Consider the following 18,392-nt stretch of genomic DNA (forward strand, 5'->3'; position numbering starts at 1 on the left):
GTTCAGGAGGCTTGGATTGGATTGCAGATAAGTGAGCACTTCCCATTAAAAGGGACGGGACATTTCTTATTTTCATTCCCATAAAGGGATGCTGTTGCACTTCTGACTGTATAGAAAGTCTTTGCCTTAAAACAGATGTTGAACCCTTTTTCAAATTCCTGCCTGCTTGTCAGTGTTATTCTACCAGATTCCTCCTGCTCCTTGTTCTGTTCTTGGAGCCATTTTCTTATTCTTGAACTTAGAAATGCTTTTCTAACCAGTTAAATTCCAGAAGCTTCCCTTGTGAGTTTAGTGCCACGCTCCTTAGGGAGAGTGAAATCTAGTTCTTCTGTGTTTGTATTCAAGGGATGTCTGTGTTTTGATCACCTTGTATCACTTCTCCCCTGTAGGGCTTACGTTGTTGAGCTTGGTGTTTAGTCTTGTCCACTAATGTCTTTTCTTTCAGTTACAGAGGTGCAGTGTGTATTATCAGGTACAAACTTGGTTATATGTAGATTTGCACTGTTAGGATCCCACAGGGGTAAGATGCTGTATAAGGGAAGTCAACATTTCCTTGGTTGTGGACTATGCTGAGGTCAGAGTAGTACAGAAGAAACATTGTTTTGTGCAAAGGGTCAGATGCCTTAGAGAATCAACTCAGACACCTGCAGTGTGGCCAGCAGGTGTGGGCATTTGTCAAAAATGCAGATATCAGACTTGTGGTTTTCATTATATGCAAATTTTATTTAAAAAGAAGACTTATTTTGCAAATATTGAAATGTTGTTGGTATATGTTGTGAAGAATGTGTAGAAATTATGTCTGAACTGTGATAATTGGATAAAGGAATTGGTTTGATTAAAACAAGTGTGGTATAGTGTTAACTGTGAACTTTCTTGGTATGTGTATGCTTGTTGTGAAAATCTTTCCACTTTGCTGCCTTTGAGAATGCCCAGTGAGTCGGGCAGGTGGAGTGAATTAATAATAATGCAGGCAGAGTGGTAAAGGTCATGGCAGGGTGTCTGTGTCCTCGCGCTCTGCTCAAAGAAGCAGCCTCTAGTCCACTCCTGCCAGTCGGTACCTCCAGTACTGACACAAGTATTCTAATTTTTTATAGCAAAGATTTATTTGTTTTTGTTTTTATGTGTCTATGTACCACATGCATACGTTGCCCTCTGAGGTCAGAAGAAGGAGTTGGATCTCTGGAACTGGAGTGATAGATGTTACTGTATGGGTGCTGGGATTGAATCTGGTCCTCTGAAGAGCAGCCAGTGCTCTTTAACAGCTGAGCTATCTCGCTCCCACCCTAGATTTTTTAAAAAAGGATTTCATTCTCATCATTGTGTGCATATATGAGTGTGCATGCATGTGTGTGTGTGTGTATGTGTTGTATGTTCACCTCTGTATGTGCTTAAGGGGGTCGAACATTGACTCATGATATCTTCCTCTATTGCTGTCCACCTTGCTTTTTGAGACATGGTTTTTTAATGAACCTGGAGTTTGCTGTTTCAGCAAGATTGGTGGCTGGCCCAACAACCCCTGAAATCTGCCCACCCGTGTTCTCAGTCTTCCCCAGTGTTGGTATTTACAGACACAAGCTACCAGACCTTGCTTTTACATGTGGCTGGAGACCCAGATTCAGGTTCTCATGCTTTCAAAAGTCAACACTTTACCCACTGGACATCTCCTTCTTTCACCTTTTTAATTAAAATAGAGATTTATTACACACACACACACACAAATATGTGTGTGTGCCTGTGGAAGTTAGAAGTCAGTCCTCTCTCTACGTGTGGATTCTTGGGTATTGAATTTAGGTCCAGGCTTATCAGCAAACACCCTCCCCCACTGAGCTATCTCATTGCTCATTCTTTGACCTTTCTCAGCCTCACAAGTGCTAGGATTATGGGCACTTATCACCATACCCTATTTGGGTTTCTTCTCTCCATTTTCTTCTCCTCCCCTCCTTTCTTTCCGACAGAATGTCACTATGAGAACCAGACCTAGAAATTATGATCCTCCTGTCTCAGCTTCTCAAGTGCTGGGATAATAGGCATATCTCACCATATCTGGATTTCAGATTCAAAAAAAGGTATTAAAAACTTTTTAGGCGGGTGTTGTGGGGCACACCTTTAATTCTAGCACTCTGAAGATAGATTCAGGTAGATCTCTTGAGTTTGAAGCCAGCCTGATCTATATAGTAAGTTCTAGGCCAGCCAGGGCTACAGAGTGAGACTCTGTCTTTAAAAAAATCTTTTTTAGCTAGTCCTAGTGACACATGCCTGAGTCCCACCACTCTGCAGGCAAAAACAAGATTGCCACAAGTTTGAGGCCGGCTTGCTGTACAAAGCAAGACCTGCCTCAGCAACAAAAGCAAAAGAACCTTTATTTTTAAAGTACCATACATACCAAACAAATTTTAATTTGCCAACCATTTCATACTCCAAAGATTTTAAGTTAAGAAAAGAAATTGGGGCACCCTCCTGTAAAATCACTGTTGTCATTATTAGCCCATGACTTTAAAGAGATTTTAGCTGTAGCTGAGAGCTTCTACCCATAACCTTAATTCCCCTGTTGTGTGGCTGCTGTACAATAATGTTCCTTGCCAGGGCATGTCATAGTATTTATGACACTGACCCATCCAGGACTTTGCTGTGGGTCAGGGAACAGCTGTGAGGTTTGGCTGTTTGGCACCCACATCTTGAAGCTTGCTTTAGGATGATTTAACCTGGAAAGGGTAGTAGCACATGCTAGTTATCTGCACAGATAGAGCTTCTGAACACAGGCTTCAAGAGAATTTAACACAAGAGACTCAGAAACTGAAGCAGCCTCTAAGACTTCCTTATATACTGTTTAACTCACTGTTGTCACAGTTAACCACAGACGCAAGCTTTACCTGGGTACAACTCCCAGCACCCCTATGGTGGCTTATGACTGTCTGTTACTCCAGTTCCAGGGAATCCAACACCCTTACACAGACATGCAAGCAAAACACCAATGCACATAATATAAAAATTAAAAAAATTTTAAAGAGGCAGGCGGATCTCTTTGAGTTGGAGGCCAGCTTAGTCTATAGGGTGAGTTCCAGGACAGCCAGGACAGAGAAACTCTGTCTCGAAAAACCAAACCAGACCAAACCAAACCAAAAATCTCAGTGCTGTTCTTTCTCACCACCAGCATTCTAATTATTCTATCCATTCTACCCCAGGAGTGCTTCTTAAATCTATCCTTTCCTCACAGGTTCCTTGCCAGTGCCTTTCTTCAGCAGCTCATCCTCAGTAGCCTTGAGTGGTGGCTTTACCATGAGTTTTTCCAGGCAAAAGTTCAATCTCTGCATCCCCGCTGCAGTCACACCTTTGAGCATAATTCTGGTAGGATCACTCTGATCTCCCCCTTGCCTGAAGGAAAGAAGTAAAGTTCTTTATTACAGGTTATGGTACAGGAACCTTCTTAGCTACCAGCCTGCTGTATCCATTGCTTTCCCCATTAGTCTGTAGAGTTAAGTCTGGCAGATGAAGTATTACTTAGATTTCCAAATATATCCTTAACTCCATCTGATTTCAAGTATGCCAAATTCTTAGCATTTCAAAAACTTGGCATTTTCTCTGTTCTGCAAACCTTTGTGTATGCTGCCTCTACAGATTGTCATTATCTCTGCTTTTCTAGTTGGTTATCTTCATGACCCGTAAGTCATGCAGAAGTCTTCTGACATTTTCTGCTCCCCAGTTCGTAGCTTCTTACTGCATACGACAGGATTTGTTCATGTCAGTCATTTTATATTGCAGCATCATTCCCATTGGATCGTATCATTTCTTTTCTCTTGCCTCCACTAAATGACAAAACCTTACCCATTTTTTATTCCTGCATCCCCCAAGGACCATGTCTGGAATAATATAGGATATGTCTGTAAATGTTGTTACATGACTCAAAAAACACTTCATAGTATGAAAACGCTGATTACTGAGGCACATTCTCAGCCTGTTCTTTTGACAAAGTGAATCAATATCTGGGACTTACATCTATGTTGTTAGATTTTTTTAAAAAAATATATCCCAGCAGTAGACTTACATCTGTAGCCAAAGACTGTATTATGGTCAACCCTGGTCTCATTTTTAAACCTCTTTTCCACGTACAGGAGTCCTGGCCCATTGCTTTTCCTCTTTTTAAATAAATTCACTTACTTCCATTACTAGTGAAACCTGAATGTGGTCTATTTGAAACTCATATAGCGTTCATACTATATTTGTGCTACTTGTTGTGAATATATATTTGTGTATTAATATTTATTTTAATTTCCCTGTGTGAAAAAAGAGTGAAACTCAGACTCTTAGACACTATTACATGTGTAGTAATGATAGCAACTAAATTCACATAGCATTTGATATGTGCTATGTGCTCAGTGTTTTATGTAAATTAAGTTACTCTGTCCTAATTGGGACCCCGCGAAGTCCTTATAATTACTAACATGATAATTTTTACAGGTGAAGAAGCTGAAGTGTACTAACTTGTTAAAGAGATCCCAGGACTACTAATTGATAGGCTTGGGATTTGAATCCAGGAATTCTGGTTCCGTAGTCTATTTTTAACTTTTAACTAGTATAGTGTACTACATAGGGCTATCTAACAGTTTTGTTTAGTATCTTTTACAGTATAGAATGTATGGAGTATGTGGGACATGAAACTAATATGAACAGTGTATTACAGAGTTTGACTGAACAAAACTCCTGTTGAAGTATACTGAGAATTTTTTTTTTGTTTAGTAGGTCTCTTTAAGATAAAATTTTATATATTGATTTGTGCTGGGTGAGTTTGAACTTCCTGTTATTTCTTTGTGGCCTGCCTGCTTTTCCCAAGGCTCACTTGCCAGCCGTGGAGCTTTGCCCGAGCCATGGCTTTCAAGCTGTACTCCTGCGGCTTGTGAAACACTTGTTTATGGGCACAGAGTGATCTGGAGTTAAATACAAAAATCCCTCCCCATGGAACAGCAGTTTATTCTACATGCCAAGTTGGCAGAAGAATAGATCTTTGGGGGACTGTGACTAAAGCAGGTAGCCAAGATATGAAGGAGGTTTCTAATCCAGACTCATGCTAATAAATGGAATGGTAATGAAAGCACTTTAGTGGGATCTTTGCAGTTTATATTTTGTACTTAGTCTAATTTGGAGTAGCCGATCCAGTTTTACTGATTGGCTACTTTCCTCAAGCAAAGTTTGGAGGATTAGACTAATAATAAATTACTCTGTATATGTTAAAACTATTTTTAGGAAGATGGGATTAGGTTTTACAAATGTTTCATGAGCCAAGTGGTGGTATCTTATCCTGAGCCCATGAACCCTATTTTGGATGCCTCTATATTACTAGATAGAAAGCATCTATTAAGTTGGTTCTGCAATTGAATATGTGACATTAAATAAGTAATTAAGTTATACAGAATAAATTAATTTTTAGCAATTACTTTTGTTTGTGTTTGTGTATGTATGCTATGGTGTTTGTGTGGAGGTCAGAGAACAATTTGCTGGAGTCAGTTTTTTTCTTCTACCATGTGGATCCTAGAGATCAGACTCAGGTTGTCAGGTTTGGTATTGTATTAGGGTTTCTATTGCTGTGAAGAGACACCATGACCACGGCAACTCTTATAAAGGACAACATTTAATTGAGGTGGCTGCTTATAATTCAGAGGTTCTTCCCATTGTCATCATGGCAGGAAGCTTGGCTGAATATAGGCAGACATGGTGCTGGCTACATCTTGATCACAAGGCATCAGGAAGTGTCTGTGACACTGGGTGGTATCTTGAGCATTGGAAACCTGAAAGCCTGCCTACACAGTGACACACTTCCTCCAACAAGGCCTTACCCACTCCAACAAAGCCACACCTCCTAATAGTGCCACTCCCTATGAGCTTATAGGAACCAATTCAATTCAGACTACTGTAGGTGTCAAGCACCATTTCATTGCCTCACCTCCAAACAAAATGTATGAATGAATGAATGAATGTGCCCATGAGAGCTCTGTATTAGGGTCTTTGCCTAGAGTCTTGAGCCTAGATTTGGCCTCCAGTACCACAAAACAAACAAAAAATAAGTATTAGAGTTATTCATATATATATATATATATATATATATATATATATATATATACAAATATAATACACACACATACACACACACACACACATACACACACACACACGTCTTTATTCTAAGAAAAAATGACTCCTGATCTTTTTACCAGTACTAAAAGGCCTCAGTATTGTTCCTCAAAGTTAGGACCTCAGGAGCAGAGAGTAGAGACTAGGAGCTGGGAGCATGAATGTTATATATGAAGATGGTGCTGGCCTTGAAGAGGGTGCTGTCATTTTTAATGGACTCTTCATATTTTTCTTTTCAACTTTATTTAAAATTATTTGTGTATGCACACACATGTATATGTGAGTGTGGAAGTCAGAGGACAGTTTGTGGTAGTTGGTTCTTTCCTTCTACCATGTGGATTCCCAGGATTAAACTCAATTTGTCAGGTTTGGTGGTAAGCATCCTTACCTACAGAGACATCTTGCAGGTTCATGGTTTTGAAACTTAAGTATTATTAATTTTTAGGCCATATCACAAACCATGTTTGTTGGTAAAGGAAGGAAGATGTTCTCTGGTCTTAGTTTATAAACATTTGTAGTCTTGGAATAATATGCTGGTCTACCAAGAACAAATTATTATCAGTGAAACAGTTGATGGGAAATTTTTGTTGTTGTTTTGTGTTCTAAGAAAGAGTCTTATATAGCTGTAGTTGACCTCAAACCATGTGGCTAGGGTGGCCTTGAACTTGTCAGTCCTTCTGCCTCAGCTTTCTTGAGTGCTGAGTTAGGAGCCACTATGTCTGGCTAATGGAAAATTCTTCACTTCTGCTGTCCCTTGGCCATCTCTGTTTGAAAGGCCACTGATCTGTGTCCAGAACCTGCCTAACTAGTGAGTACATAGTCAGATATAGTTCTTACCATCTGAGAGCCAGACATTCTCTGCCAGTGGCGTTCTGAGCCTTTCCCACAGGACTGACAGCAGCTGGAGTCACCTGTCATATTGGAGTAGACTGCTTTAATGATTCTCAGTTAAACAGCAGTTACATTGTGTCATTTTTGTAGAGAGAGACAGGTACTTGAGGGACTGACTGAGGTGCTGGATCAGTCTTAGGGGCTGTATGTTCAATCCTCTTACGGAGAGATCTGCTGATGGTGGAAATGTCCATACTTTCTAATAGCACTACCATCTTTAACTTACCGTGTAATTTCTTGGTATATTTTGAAGTTACCTGTCTAGAGCAAAAGGGTTTTGAACTTAGAGATTTGGGGTTCACAGGGAACTCATCTATCAGCACTGCTTCCTACCCTGGGTTAGTTTCTGTTTCAGTGCTCAGCCAGAATACCTCTAGCAAATCTGATGTGGTCATACAAACCTGTATTCCCACTACTTGGGAGGTAGAGGCAGGAAGATCATAAATTTAATGTCTGTAAAAGGAACAGCGGGCCGCTTCCCACCGCCTGCCCGGCTCCTGGCAGCCTGGCTAGCTTTACCTGAAATAATTACACGGAAACTGTATTCTTTTAAACACTGCCTGGCCCATTACCTCCAGCCTCTTATTGGCTAACTCTCACATATTGATTCAACCCATTTCTAATAATCTGTATCTCACCACAAGGTCGTGGCTTACCGGAAAAGATTCAGTTTGTTTGACCTGGCAGCTTCATGGTGGGCAGCTCTCTGCCTCAGCTTCTTTCTCCCAGCATTCTGTTCTGTCTACTCTGCCTATCTAAGCTTCTGTCCTATCAAAGGCCAAGACAGTCTCTTTATTAACCAATGAAAGTAACAAATAGACAGATGACCCTCCTACATCATTTCCCCTTTTTCTGTTTAAATAAAAAAGAAGGCTTTCATTTTAACATAGTAAAATTACATATAGCAAAAACAGTTATCAAGCAAGAATTACAGTTACAATATTTATATCTACTTTATCTTGTATCATAACTAAGGAAAACAATAACTATCCATTCTTCAGTTCCATCAAAAGACTCCAGAAGGATATAATATTACCTAAGCAAACAAGAAATAAACAACTTCTAAACTCTAGAAATGACAGAGACATTTCGCTGCCTGGACAGTCACTCAAAAGTTTTTTTTTTTTTCCCCCCCGCTGGGGCATGCATCTTCAGCCTTCAGGCTCATAGTATCCAGCAGACATTTCCATGAAGCAGGAAAATTCAAAGACAGTTCAGTCACTTTCTTCTGTATCCTGCAGAATGTCTCCCACGCTCTTTCTTGAAACAGGAACCCCGAAAGATCATCTCACCCTTAGGCAAGTTCAGCAGTCCTCTCTCTGCGGGTTCTTTGTGTCCAGTTTATTCATCAGTCCAGGCAAGAGCAGTTTCTTGCCCAAATGGCTATCAAACTCCGTAAGGAGCCTCTTCGATGCCCTTCTTCCTCTTGAAGTAGATTGGTGCTGTCAGGAGCAGATGTGTCTCATTGTCATGAAAAGCCCTAAGTTATTAAAACATTTAAAATGCCATATTCTGTAGTCTTTGAAAGATATGAAGAATGCCTATTTAACTGAAATATGTCTCTATATATCTAGAAAATCTAACTAACATGACTACAAGCTTGACTATTATTGATGATTATCTATTAACCTATATTTCCTAATTATACATTATATTTTTAAATGAACTACACAATCACAATACCTTAATCAAGATCAGAAATACATATACAGATAACAAAATTGACCTTAAAATCCATACCAATGCAAATTATTCATATCTATATCATATTCCCCTTTAAATGTAAAAGAACATTTATAAACAGTATTTGGGAAGATGGATGTAGTTATTTCTCTCCAAACTTCTTCCTGCTGTATAGGAGCGCTGTTAATCAGGTCTTTCATATATAACCTGTGTGCTAGGCTCCTCTCAGTCAGCAGTTGAGTGAAGTATTTTTTTTTTTGAGGGTGTTCACAGCAACCTTTCAGGAGGGCGTGGTCTATCATACCATATTGGGATAGAAGCAATCCACAGGGTCTCATCCTCTGTGAAAACAAAAGAAGAACCTCCTTTCCAAATCATGTTCTTAGACCCAAATTCTGAAGTCATAATACCCTTATATCCATTCTGGTTTAGCTTGGCAGCCCATATAATGAAATGTCTCTCTGTACTTAGCTCCTTCACAGTCAAAAACTTTAAAGAAAACACAATGTACATAATCCAGACTCTCGGTGAATTTTCCATTTTTACGTGGCTTATTTTTATTTCTTTTAATCTATAACTATCTCTACTCTGTCTCTTTAAAGACTTTACTCTTTTTTAAAGGCATTAACTTTATTCTCTATATTCTTTTTCTTCTCTCTCCCAAGCCTACGTACACTCATCCAACATTGTGACCCATTTAGAGGTCTTTTATGTCTGAATCTGTCCTATTGTGAATCTGTAATTTTTTACTATCCAGGAGCATTTTTGTTTTGCATTTTTAAATCACTAAGCACTTAATAAGCACTTAATAATCTAAGCTGTGACATTCCTAGGTCAAAAACAGGTACTGCCTGCTTGCCCCGCCCAGCCAAACATGGTGGAGTGGCTCGTGCCTCTGAGCCTTGCACATTGTACCGCTAGCATGTCCGAACCGCAACACACAATGACCCCCTTTTAGGCACACAGCGAGTCTAGTTGCCATCAAACAAACCATAGCACTTTACTCCAAATGCTCCATTCAAAAGCTCTGTCTCCTTTAGGAGCCAGACAGAGATCACGATGGCGGCACAGCCCAGAAACTGGTATTTCAAAACCGCCACTTTCTAATAGACTTGATCCTGCTACCTACTCAGGCAGGAAGAGCCAAGCCATGGGCATGGTCTCAGCTACTTTGTTCCCGACCCTGAGTGGGCACACAAACGTCTGGGCCCGAAATGCTCCATAGTTGGAGTTTGCACTGGCGGCAGGACCCAGGAAGCCATGTTTTAAAACGGCGCAGCCTCTATTGCTGAAACAGGAAATCTCTCTATGGCATGTCCTAGCAAACAGCAAAAAGCTGTGTTAAACTTTATTCTTTTAAACACTGCCTGGCCCGTTACCTCCAGCCTCTTATTGGCTAGCTCTCACATATTGATTCAATCCATTTCTAATAATCTGTATCTCACCACAAGGTCATGGCTTACCGGAAAAGATTCAGCATGTCTGACCTGGCAGCTTCATGGCGGGCAACTCTCTGCCTCAGCTTCTTTCTCCCAGCATTCTGTTCTGTCTACTCTGCCTATCTAAGCTTCTGTCCTATCAAAGGCCAAGGCAGTCTCTTTATTAACCAATGAAAGTAACACATAGACAGATGACCCTCCTCCATCAAATGTCATCTTCCAATGCATAGTGAATTTGAAGCCTGGGCTACATGATACTCTATCTCAAATCCCCTTTCCCCCAGTTGTGACCGAGAGAATCGTGGGTTAGAACTGTCAGGGCCTTACTATTTGAGCTAAAGTTTGGGTTAAAAAAAAAATGAAACCATTTTATTTAATATATTATTTTGAAGCGCTGTGTAATTTTTTGGGGGGCACTTTTCATTTGGAAAAGAGGGGATCAGTCACTGCTAATATTTTCAATTAATATACCAAGAAGTTGAGAATAAGGCAGACTCTAGATTTGGATTCCCTAATCTGTGTCAATATGACTGTTCCTACGCCTTCTGTCACATACCACCATAAACTTACTGACTTCCAACAACGTGAAATTGTTCTTCCCAGTTCTGGAAAACAGATGTCTGAATCCAAGGTGTCAGTAGGAGCACATTCCTTCTTGAATATGTGAGTTGTATCAATACCACATCTAGTTTATCTCCTTATCTGTTAATGGACTCTTGTTATTTCCACGGTTTGATGATTGTGAGCAAATGCTTCCATGAACGTGGGTGTACAAACATCTCTTTGAGAATGCTTTCAAATCTTTTGATTTTTCTAATACAAATTCTACTTTTGAATAGAATAGAGATGGTAATTGTAGGGATTTTGTTTATTTGTATGTTTGTTTTTAAGAATCACCATCCTGTTTTCTGTAGAGACTGTACCATTCTACACTAATGTAATGGACACAGTTTTAATTTTTTCACATCCTGAAAAGACTTATATTTGTTAATTTATCTATTTATTTTATTTTTTGAGACAAAGTCTCACTATGCAGCCCTCACTCTCTTGGAACACACTATTGTAGACCAGGTTGCCCTGGAATGCAGAGATTTGCTCATTGCTGCCTCCTGAGTGCTAGAATTAAAGACCTGTGTCATCTGTAGTATTTATTTACATTTCCTTATTGATTGATGATGCCAAGTACTTCCTTGTGCTTTTGGCCATTTGTAAACATAGGGACATATTAAGTCTTTATTCCCATTTTCAAGATTAGATTGCTTTTGTTGAGTTTTAATTGTACATTCTAGATATGAACCTTCATCAGGCTCTCAAGGTTCTCCCTGTATGAGGGTGCATGAGCTAATTGGCAGTGTCTTTCAATATTCTTTTTTCCCACCCAAATTGATAGCATTTTTTCATCATGTTTTATGAAATTAAGGCAAACACAGAAAAAAAAAATTCTGTGGGAGTTAGACTCTCCTAAGCCTGGTTTCTGTTGACAGCCTTCTGGAGCTGAGCTCTGCGGAGAACAGGTAGCTTCAGCTTTCTTCTGAGACACAACAGCAAGGTCAGCCTTGAAAGCCAGCACTAGGCAGTGCTGACAGTTGGAGGCTATTCTGGGACCCAGAAGACTTTGTTTTGTAAGGCCCTGCACTCCCAAATTAACTCTGGCTTTGGTTAACCCCCAGCCACTTTAGCCTTTGATACAGAGAGCAATCTGTAAGTACAGTAGAAAGATCACAGTATCCATATTATTGATAAAAGAAGTATTTTCCCTTGCAGAGAGCTTGTCTTTACTACATGTTGATTGTGAACAACCTTTATTTACCAAGCAGTTTAGGAATTGCTAGTTCTTTTTGAATGCGAATTAAGTACATATTTCAGAGCTTAAAACAAAATTTTACTCTAGTAACATTCTTGTGTGCCCTTAGGAATACAGGCTATGAGGAAACAAAGTTAAGCCACAGTGGAAGATATTTGCCTTAAAGGCAAAGAAGTTCCCCCATTGTTGTCACTATCAACACCCAAAGATTAACTTCCTTGCTAAAGAAAGGAATGAATTCTTGTCTGGAGAATTGAGGATAGCTCTGGGCAGCGGCATGGGCAGAGTTTTACAGATGGGTGAATTTGCTCATGGACCATGCTGCATGAGTCAGCAGCACATCTGCAGATGGAGTGGGCAGAGGACATCTAAATTTAGTCGTTGTTCACTGGAGAAGCTTTCAGGGAGCATCCCCCCTGACTCTCATCTTGCTCTAGTCATATCCTCCTGGAACCAAGGCAGGTGGGTGGAGGAGAGGCAGGGCAGTCAAAGGTTTCAGACAACAGAGTCCTCTGGCTCTGTTTCTTTGTACCACTGACTAGAATGATTCTTTCCAGTTCAGCCATGAAACATATTATTTTCTTAAAATATAATTCCTGGATTTAAGAATGCACAGTACTCTAAAAATTAGAGTATTTTCTGAAATTAGACTTCTAGATTCCTAAATCTGGCTAGTTAAGAGACATTTTGAATCAAATTACTTTCCTCCCATAAAGAGCCGTGGTGAGTGAGGATTAAATACATTTGGTGTGTGTGTGGCCGTTAAGCGTATTGACTTAAAAATAGTGCCAGGAATGTGCCCAGCTCTCTGAGGTGGATGAGGACACTGACACTGGTTAGGTACCCCTGTTCAAGCCTATGTGCATCAGCAGAATCCTGCAGTCTGTCTTACTGCAAATGCTAAAGCTTTTAAGTTTTGTTCTTCACTTCATAGAGGGACTGGAGACTGGTTTGTAGAGTTGGGGTATGTTATTTTATTCAAAGTAATTCAGAGATTCTTGTTCTGCCTAATCTCTACCCCTCTCAATGTCTGCACTCAAATGGTTGTAATGTTTTTATTAAAGTATATGAAACAATTGAGTCTCACATAGATATATTCTTGGGAACAGAAAGGGCATTTTAATCAACCGTGTAGTCAGTTATGGGAGTTGTTCTTAGACAGTATAGCAAAACTTCAATAGTGATAATTTTGTTTTTTTGCTTTTTTAATGGTGGTTGTCATGTATTGTTAATCTTGAACTTTCTATGCAATAAAAGATGATGAATCTCTAATCCTCCTGCCTCTACTTCCCATGTGCTGGGATTACAGATGTGCATTGCTGCATAGTTTATGAGATGCTGGGGATTGACCCCAGGTCTTTTTGCATGCTGGGCAAACACTCTATCAACTGAACTACATTCCCAGCCTTGTTAGTTTGTTAAGTGTTACTGTCACATTAAAACCACCCATTAATCAGCTGGGTATGATGGCACATGCCTTTAAAACCAGCATTTGGGCACCAGAGGCAGGTGGATCTCTGAGTTCGAGGTCAGCCAGGGCTACATAAAGAGGTCCTGTCTATAGAACAAAACACAGCAAAATGCATTAATCTAACTTGTTTTTTTAATTAATCTTTTACTGATGCCTGATTTCCTAACATTATGTATTTAATATTTGAAAAACACAGGTTCGTTGATTTATCTATATCTGTCTTCCATAGAGAGACACACTTCTTATATAGTACCAACTGATCATACTTGCAGATCATCCCAGTGTATGTATCAGAAGAGCATCAGGAAAGTGTCAAGCTCTTGACAGTTTACTTCCCAAAATCTCATTTTTATTTGCATGGTCAAATTTTGTCATAACAGGAAAAATTCATTGTTTTCTTTGAGACTTATTGCTCATTTTGACATCTGAATAACAAGTACTTTTTGTCAGTTACTGTTTCAATACAAATAGTATTCTGTGAAAACGTGGCTAGTTCATGTTGCAGCCTCGCACAAGTACTTTTCCTGGAAACAACCATTCTAATTTAGGAGCCTCTGCAGGGCTTCATGTATGCTTTCAAGTTGTCACACAGAATATTAAAAGACTTATCCTCAAATACTTAGGTTTAATTAAGTTAATAACATTTTAAATGATTTATTTTTATTTTATATGTATGAGTGTTTTTCCTGTATGCAAGTCTGTGCACCGTATACGTGTGGTGCCAGAAGAGGATATTAGGTTCCTTTGAACTGGAGTTACAGATGATTATTAGCTGCTGTGTGCGTGCTGGGAATCAAATCTGGGTTCTTTGGAAGAACAACCAGTGCTCTTGACCACTCAGCCATTTTTCCATCCCCTAAATTAACAATCTTCATTGCTTCATGCTGGTCATTTTTAGGTTGAGTGGTCTCTTGATGCAGTTATTTTGATTTATACTAAGGTACCAGCAATTTTTCCCAGTGCTTTGGCATCATTAGTGCAAATGTCAACACAATGAAAAGATAATCAGTTTCCTAATATTATTGAGAAGACAATTTTTATTTGGCTGAAGAAATTATTTCTCAGCTACTGTTTTAACTATTTATTTATGTGAAATATGAAGGAAGGTGTAACATGAGGGGCTGCTTGTTGGGGTTTCTGTCTTGTCCAGTTCTCACAGCCGGTAAGTCCCAAAGAAAATCACAAAGAGGTCTCCGTAAGTTATAAACTGATTGGCCTGTTAGCTCAGGCTTCATATTAGCTCTTATAACTTATATTAGCCCATTATTCTAATATATGTTAGCCACATGGCTCAGTACCTTTTTTAGTGGGACAGGTCACATCCTGCTTCTTCGGTGTCTGGACAGGACTGGGGGCAGAGCTTCCTTCTTCCCAGAATACTCCTGTTCTCATTGCCCTGCCTCTACTTCCTGTCTGGTTGTCCTACCTATACTTCCTGCCTGGCTACTGGCCAATCACTGTTTATTTAAAACATAATTGACAGAATACAGAATTGTCCCACACCATGAAGGGATTCACAGGCAGGTTTTCTTATTTATTATTTTTTGAAACAGTGTCTCCTTATAATGTCTCATCATGGCCCAGGTGTCTAGGAACTTGTGGCAGTGCTTCTGCCTCAGTCTCCTGAGTGCTAAGATTCAGGCATTTTGCCACCATAGGGTCATTTTGCCACCACTGGACCATAGGTATGTTTTTAAAAGATAGTTTAATTTCCTTCTAGGTCCTTAATTTTCATACTCTGGAACTGTCTAAGCCTGAATATTTATCCTTGTCAATTAGGCTTTTTTTTTTATTTTCTATTTTTCTTCCTCCGCCTCTCGTGTGTGTGTGTGTGTGTATGAATGTGTACAAGTATATGTCTGTACATGAAGAAGCCTGAGGACAACCTTGGAGTATTGTTCCTCAAGTGCTGTCCACCTTTATTTTTTCAGGCAGGGTCTCTCATCGGCCTAGAGCTTCCTAATAGGTGAGGCTGGCCATCCAGGGAGCACTAAGGATCTGCCTATCTCTTCCTCCAGTTCTAGAATTACAAGTACACACCACCATGCCCAGCTCTTTTACGTAGGTTCTGGGAACTGAAACAGCCCTGTTGTTGTGTGTATTTTTTTTATTTATTTTTAAAGTAGGGTGTCACTGTGCAACCGAGGCTGACCTTAGTCTTGAGCTCTTCTTTCCTTAGCCACCCTTTCCCCAAATGCTGGGGTTACAGGTATGTCCCACCATGCCTGGTTCAACCAGATTTCATTGTGATTAATTTTCTTAGACTTCTTAAAGATTTGAAAGCCTTTAATAAAAGGCTTCTGTGTTTTCCCCTACTCTCTGGTATGAAGGCAGAGAACAGTATCTGTCTGCAACTACATATATTCTTCCCCATACCATTTGAAGCCTTTTAGAAAAATGTATGAAAACGTTTTTAACACACTTTCCTTATTATAATAAAATATACTAAAGTAGCTTCCATTTACAGCACTGTAGAAATCATTTCACAGTTAACCCCATTAATAATCTTAGTACTATAAATAATATTAATATCTAATAGTATTTCTAAGTTTGGAAGTCATACTTCAGACATTTACTAGGAGAAATAAATAAACAATGTATCAGAACTACTGACCAGGGTCATTGTCCAGAACAGTGTCTGGTATGTAATAGAACTCAATAAATTCTTGTTGAATGAATCAATGGGCTTTTTTTTTCAGGCCTGTATTGATGAAAATTTGGACATGGTGAAGTTTTTGGTGGAGAACAGAGCCAACGTAAACCAGCAAGACAACGAGGGCTGGACACCTCTTCATGCAGCAGCTTCCTGTGGTTATCTCAACATAGCAGAGTGAGTGAGCGTCTGTTGTGGGTTTTGTGCAAGCTCCTCTGCTTATCAAAAATTGAATTTTACAAAGAATTATAATCTCTCTAAAGTACAAACAGAAAAATGACTATTAAGAACTAGTTGACACAGTAGTTTGTATCCTTATTAAATGCACAGTTCTTACTTCCAATTTTGTTTGCTTTTGTTTTGTGTAATTCATATTTGCCGGGCTAGTCAGAGAGAGCACCAGCCTGATGCACTGATGGTTCATCAGTGCATCACAGCCTGATGGTTAATTTCTGAACAGTAGAGCACATGCAAGTCAATTGTAGATTTTTTTCCTTTGGACTTTTCTATAAACCTGCTTTATTTGTTTGTTTTTACAAACATTATTGCAGTAAATAGCAAATTATGAGCCAGAACACATATGGCCAAGGCAAGGTAGTGATTGGCATGTGTTCTCCACATTGGTTGAATGGCTATATTTAACATGTTAGTAGCTGCTGACCTCCGGGGGCAGATTGCCCTCTCTAGAGTAGAAGAATCTTGATCACCTGGTACCTACTATATGAGAAGCACAAAATAAGCTTCTGTTAAATGAAAGAATGATCAGAAATTTTATTTCTAGTTAGGAAAGAAACTTTGGCAGTTGAAACATTTTTAAAATTTGCAGGGCAAACTTAGATTAATAAATCTAATCAGTATAGTCTATGATCTTTTGAAAATCAGATCAGTTAAGTCCTTTTCAATGATACAACTGCAGCTAGCACTTTTTTTTTTCTTATTCGGCAAACATCAGACAGTCATGTAGAGGTCTAATAACTGCATTTGCCCAGGTTATCTGGAGCATTGCTGAGTGGCTGGGTTTCCTTGAAGCACGAATTCTCAGTTGGAGAAGTATCGGTGTAGAGACACATGAGGCATCAGTGCGGGTGTTGGACAGGGCTGTTGTTTAGGTGTAGATAACTGGAGTGGCCCCAAAGCCAAGACCACTGGATCGTAGTTTCCTTTGTTCTAAGTTAGTATGGATCTGTAACCTCTTTGTCATCTAGGCTGCCTCCATTTCAGGCTCATTGAAAAGGCTCTGATTCTATATTGTACTCACTAAGTCAATGTTCCAAAGCCTAGGATTGAAGATTACTTCTTCATCCACTTTGGATCTAACATTTAGGAAATGTAAGGCATATTGGCTTCTCATTATTCGTACTTGAGTATGAGTTCAGGTGGAATGTTTGTGATTGAGCTACAAAATCTCATTACATTTAAGAATTTAGGTTTTTTTTTTACCCATTTTTTTTCTTTCTAAATTATCTAAGACCAGCTGAGTCTTAGAGTGTAATATAGGTGGTGTTATCTTTTGGGAAAGCTGAATAGAGAGAATTATTGTAATGCCTTTTGTGGAATATTACCTTGAATGAAGTAAGTTTATCAGTGACCATCACAACTTATACATAAACATGTCTGAGCATAGTGAGCTGATCCAGACTGGAATCCACTGCAAATGTGGGGTGGAGGTAGAGATGGCATGCTTTAGTTTACCTTGTAATATACACATTATCATTAGATAAGTTATTTTATTTTTATATGCCCTGGTGTTTTTTTTTTAAATTTTTTTCTTTTTGATTTTTTGAGACAGGTTTTCTCTGTAGCTTTGAGGCTTGTCCTGAAACTAGGTCTTATAGACCAGGCTGGCCTCGAACTCACAGATATCTGCCTGCCTCTGCCTCCCAAGTCCTGGGATTAAAGGCATGAGCCACCACTGCCCGGCTATACTGTTGTTTTTGCTATGGGTATCAGGTCCCCTAAAACTGGAGTTACAGACAGGTGTAACCTTCCATATGGGTGCTGGTAATTGAACCTGGGTCCTCTGGAAGAGCAGTCAGTGCTCTTAACCCCTGAGCCATCTCTACTGCCCCCAGATACGTTTTTATTTTACTCTCCTTATTTTTAATATTTTTATACAACAGATCAGGGAAATAACATGATTATTTAATTGGGGATTGAAACAGAGCAATGGCTCAGCATTAAGAGTCCTGGTTGCTCTTCTGTAGGACCTGGGTTGGAACTGCAGCATTCACATAGTCACCTACTACCCTTTCTTAACTACAGTCCCAGGGGACCTAGCATCCTCTTCTGGTCTCCAAGGACTGTGCACACATGTAGTGCACAATTGTT

General features: G+C 39.5%; 1 protein-coding gene across 4 annotated transcripts in view; it reads left to right on the plus strand.

Annotated features, from left to right (window-relative positions):
- Ppp1r12b (protein phosphatase 1 regulatory subunit 12B) overlaps positions 1-18,392 on the plus strand; it is a 218,250-nt gene that overhangs the window by 34,770 nt on the left and 165,088 nt on the right. For all 4 annotated transcript variants that reach the window (XM_085688207.2, XM_048430830.3, XM_048430824.3 and 1 more), the window contains exon 2: positions 16,111-16,241. In XM_085688207.2, coding sequence (XP_085544333.1) covers positions 16,111-16,241 — 131 coding nt within the window. The remainder of the gene's footprint in view (positions 1-16,110; positions 16,242-18,392) is intronic.

The sequence above is a fragment of the Myodes glareolus genome, chromosome 5 (genome assembly GCF_982192425.1).
Source record: "Myodes glareolus chromosome 5, mMyoGla1.1, whole genome shotgun sequence".
Classification (NCBI taxonomy): Eukaryota; Metazoa; Chordata; class Mammalia; order Rodentia; family Cricetidae; genus Myodes; species Myodes glareolus.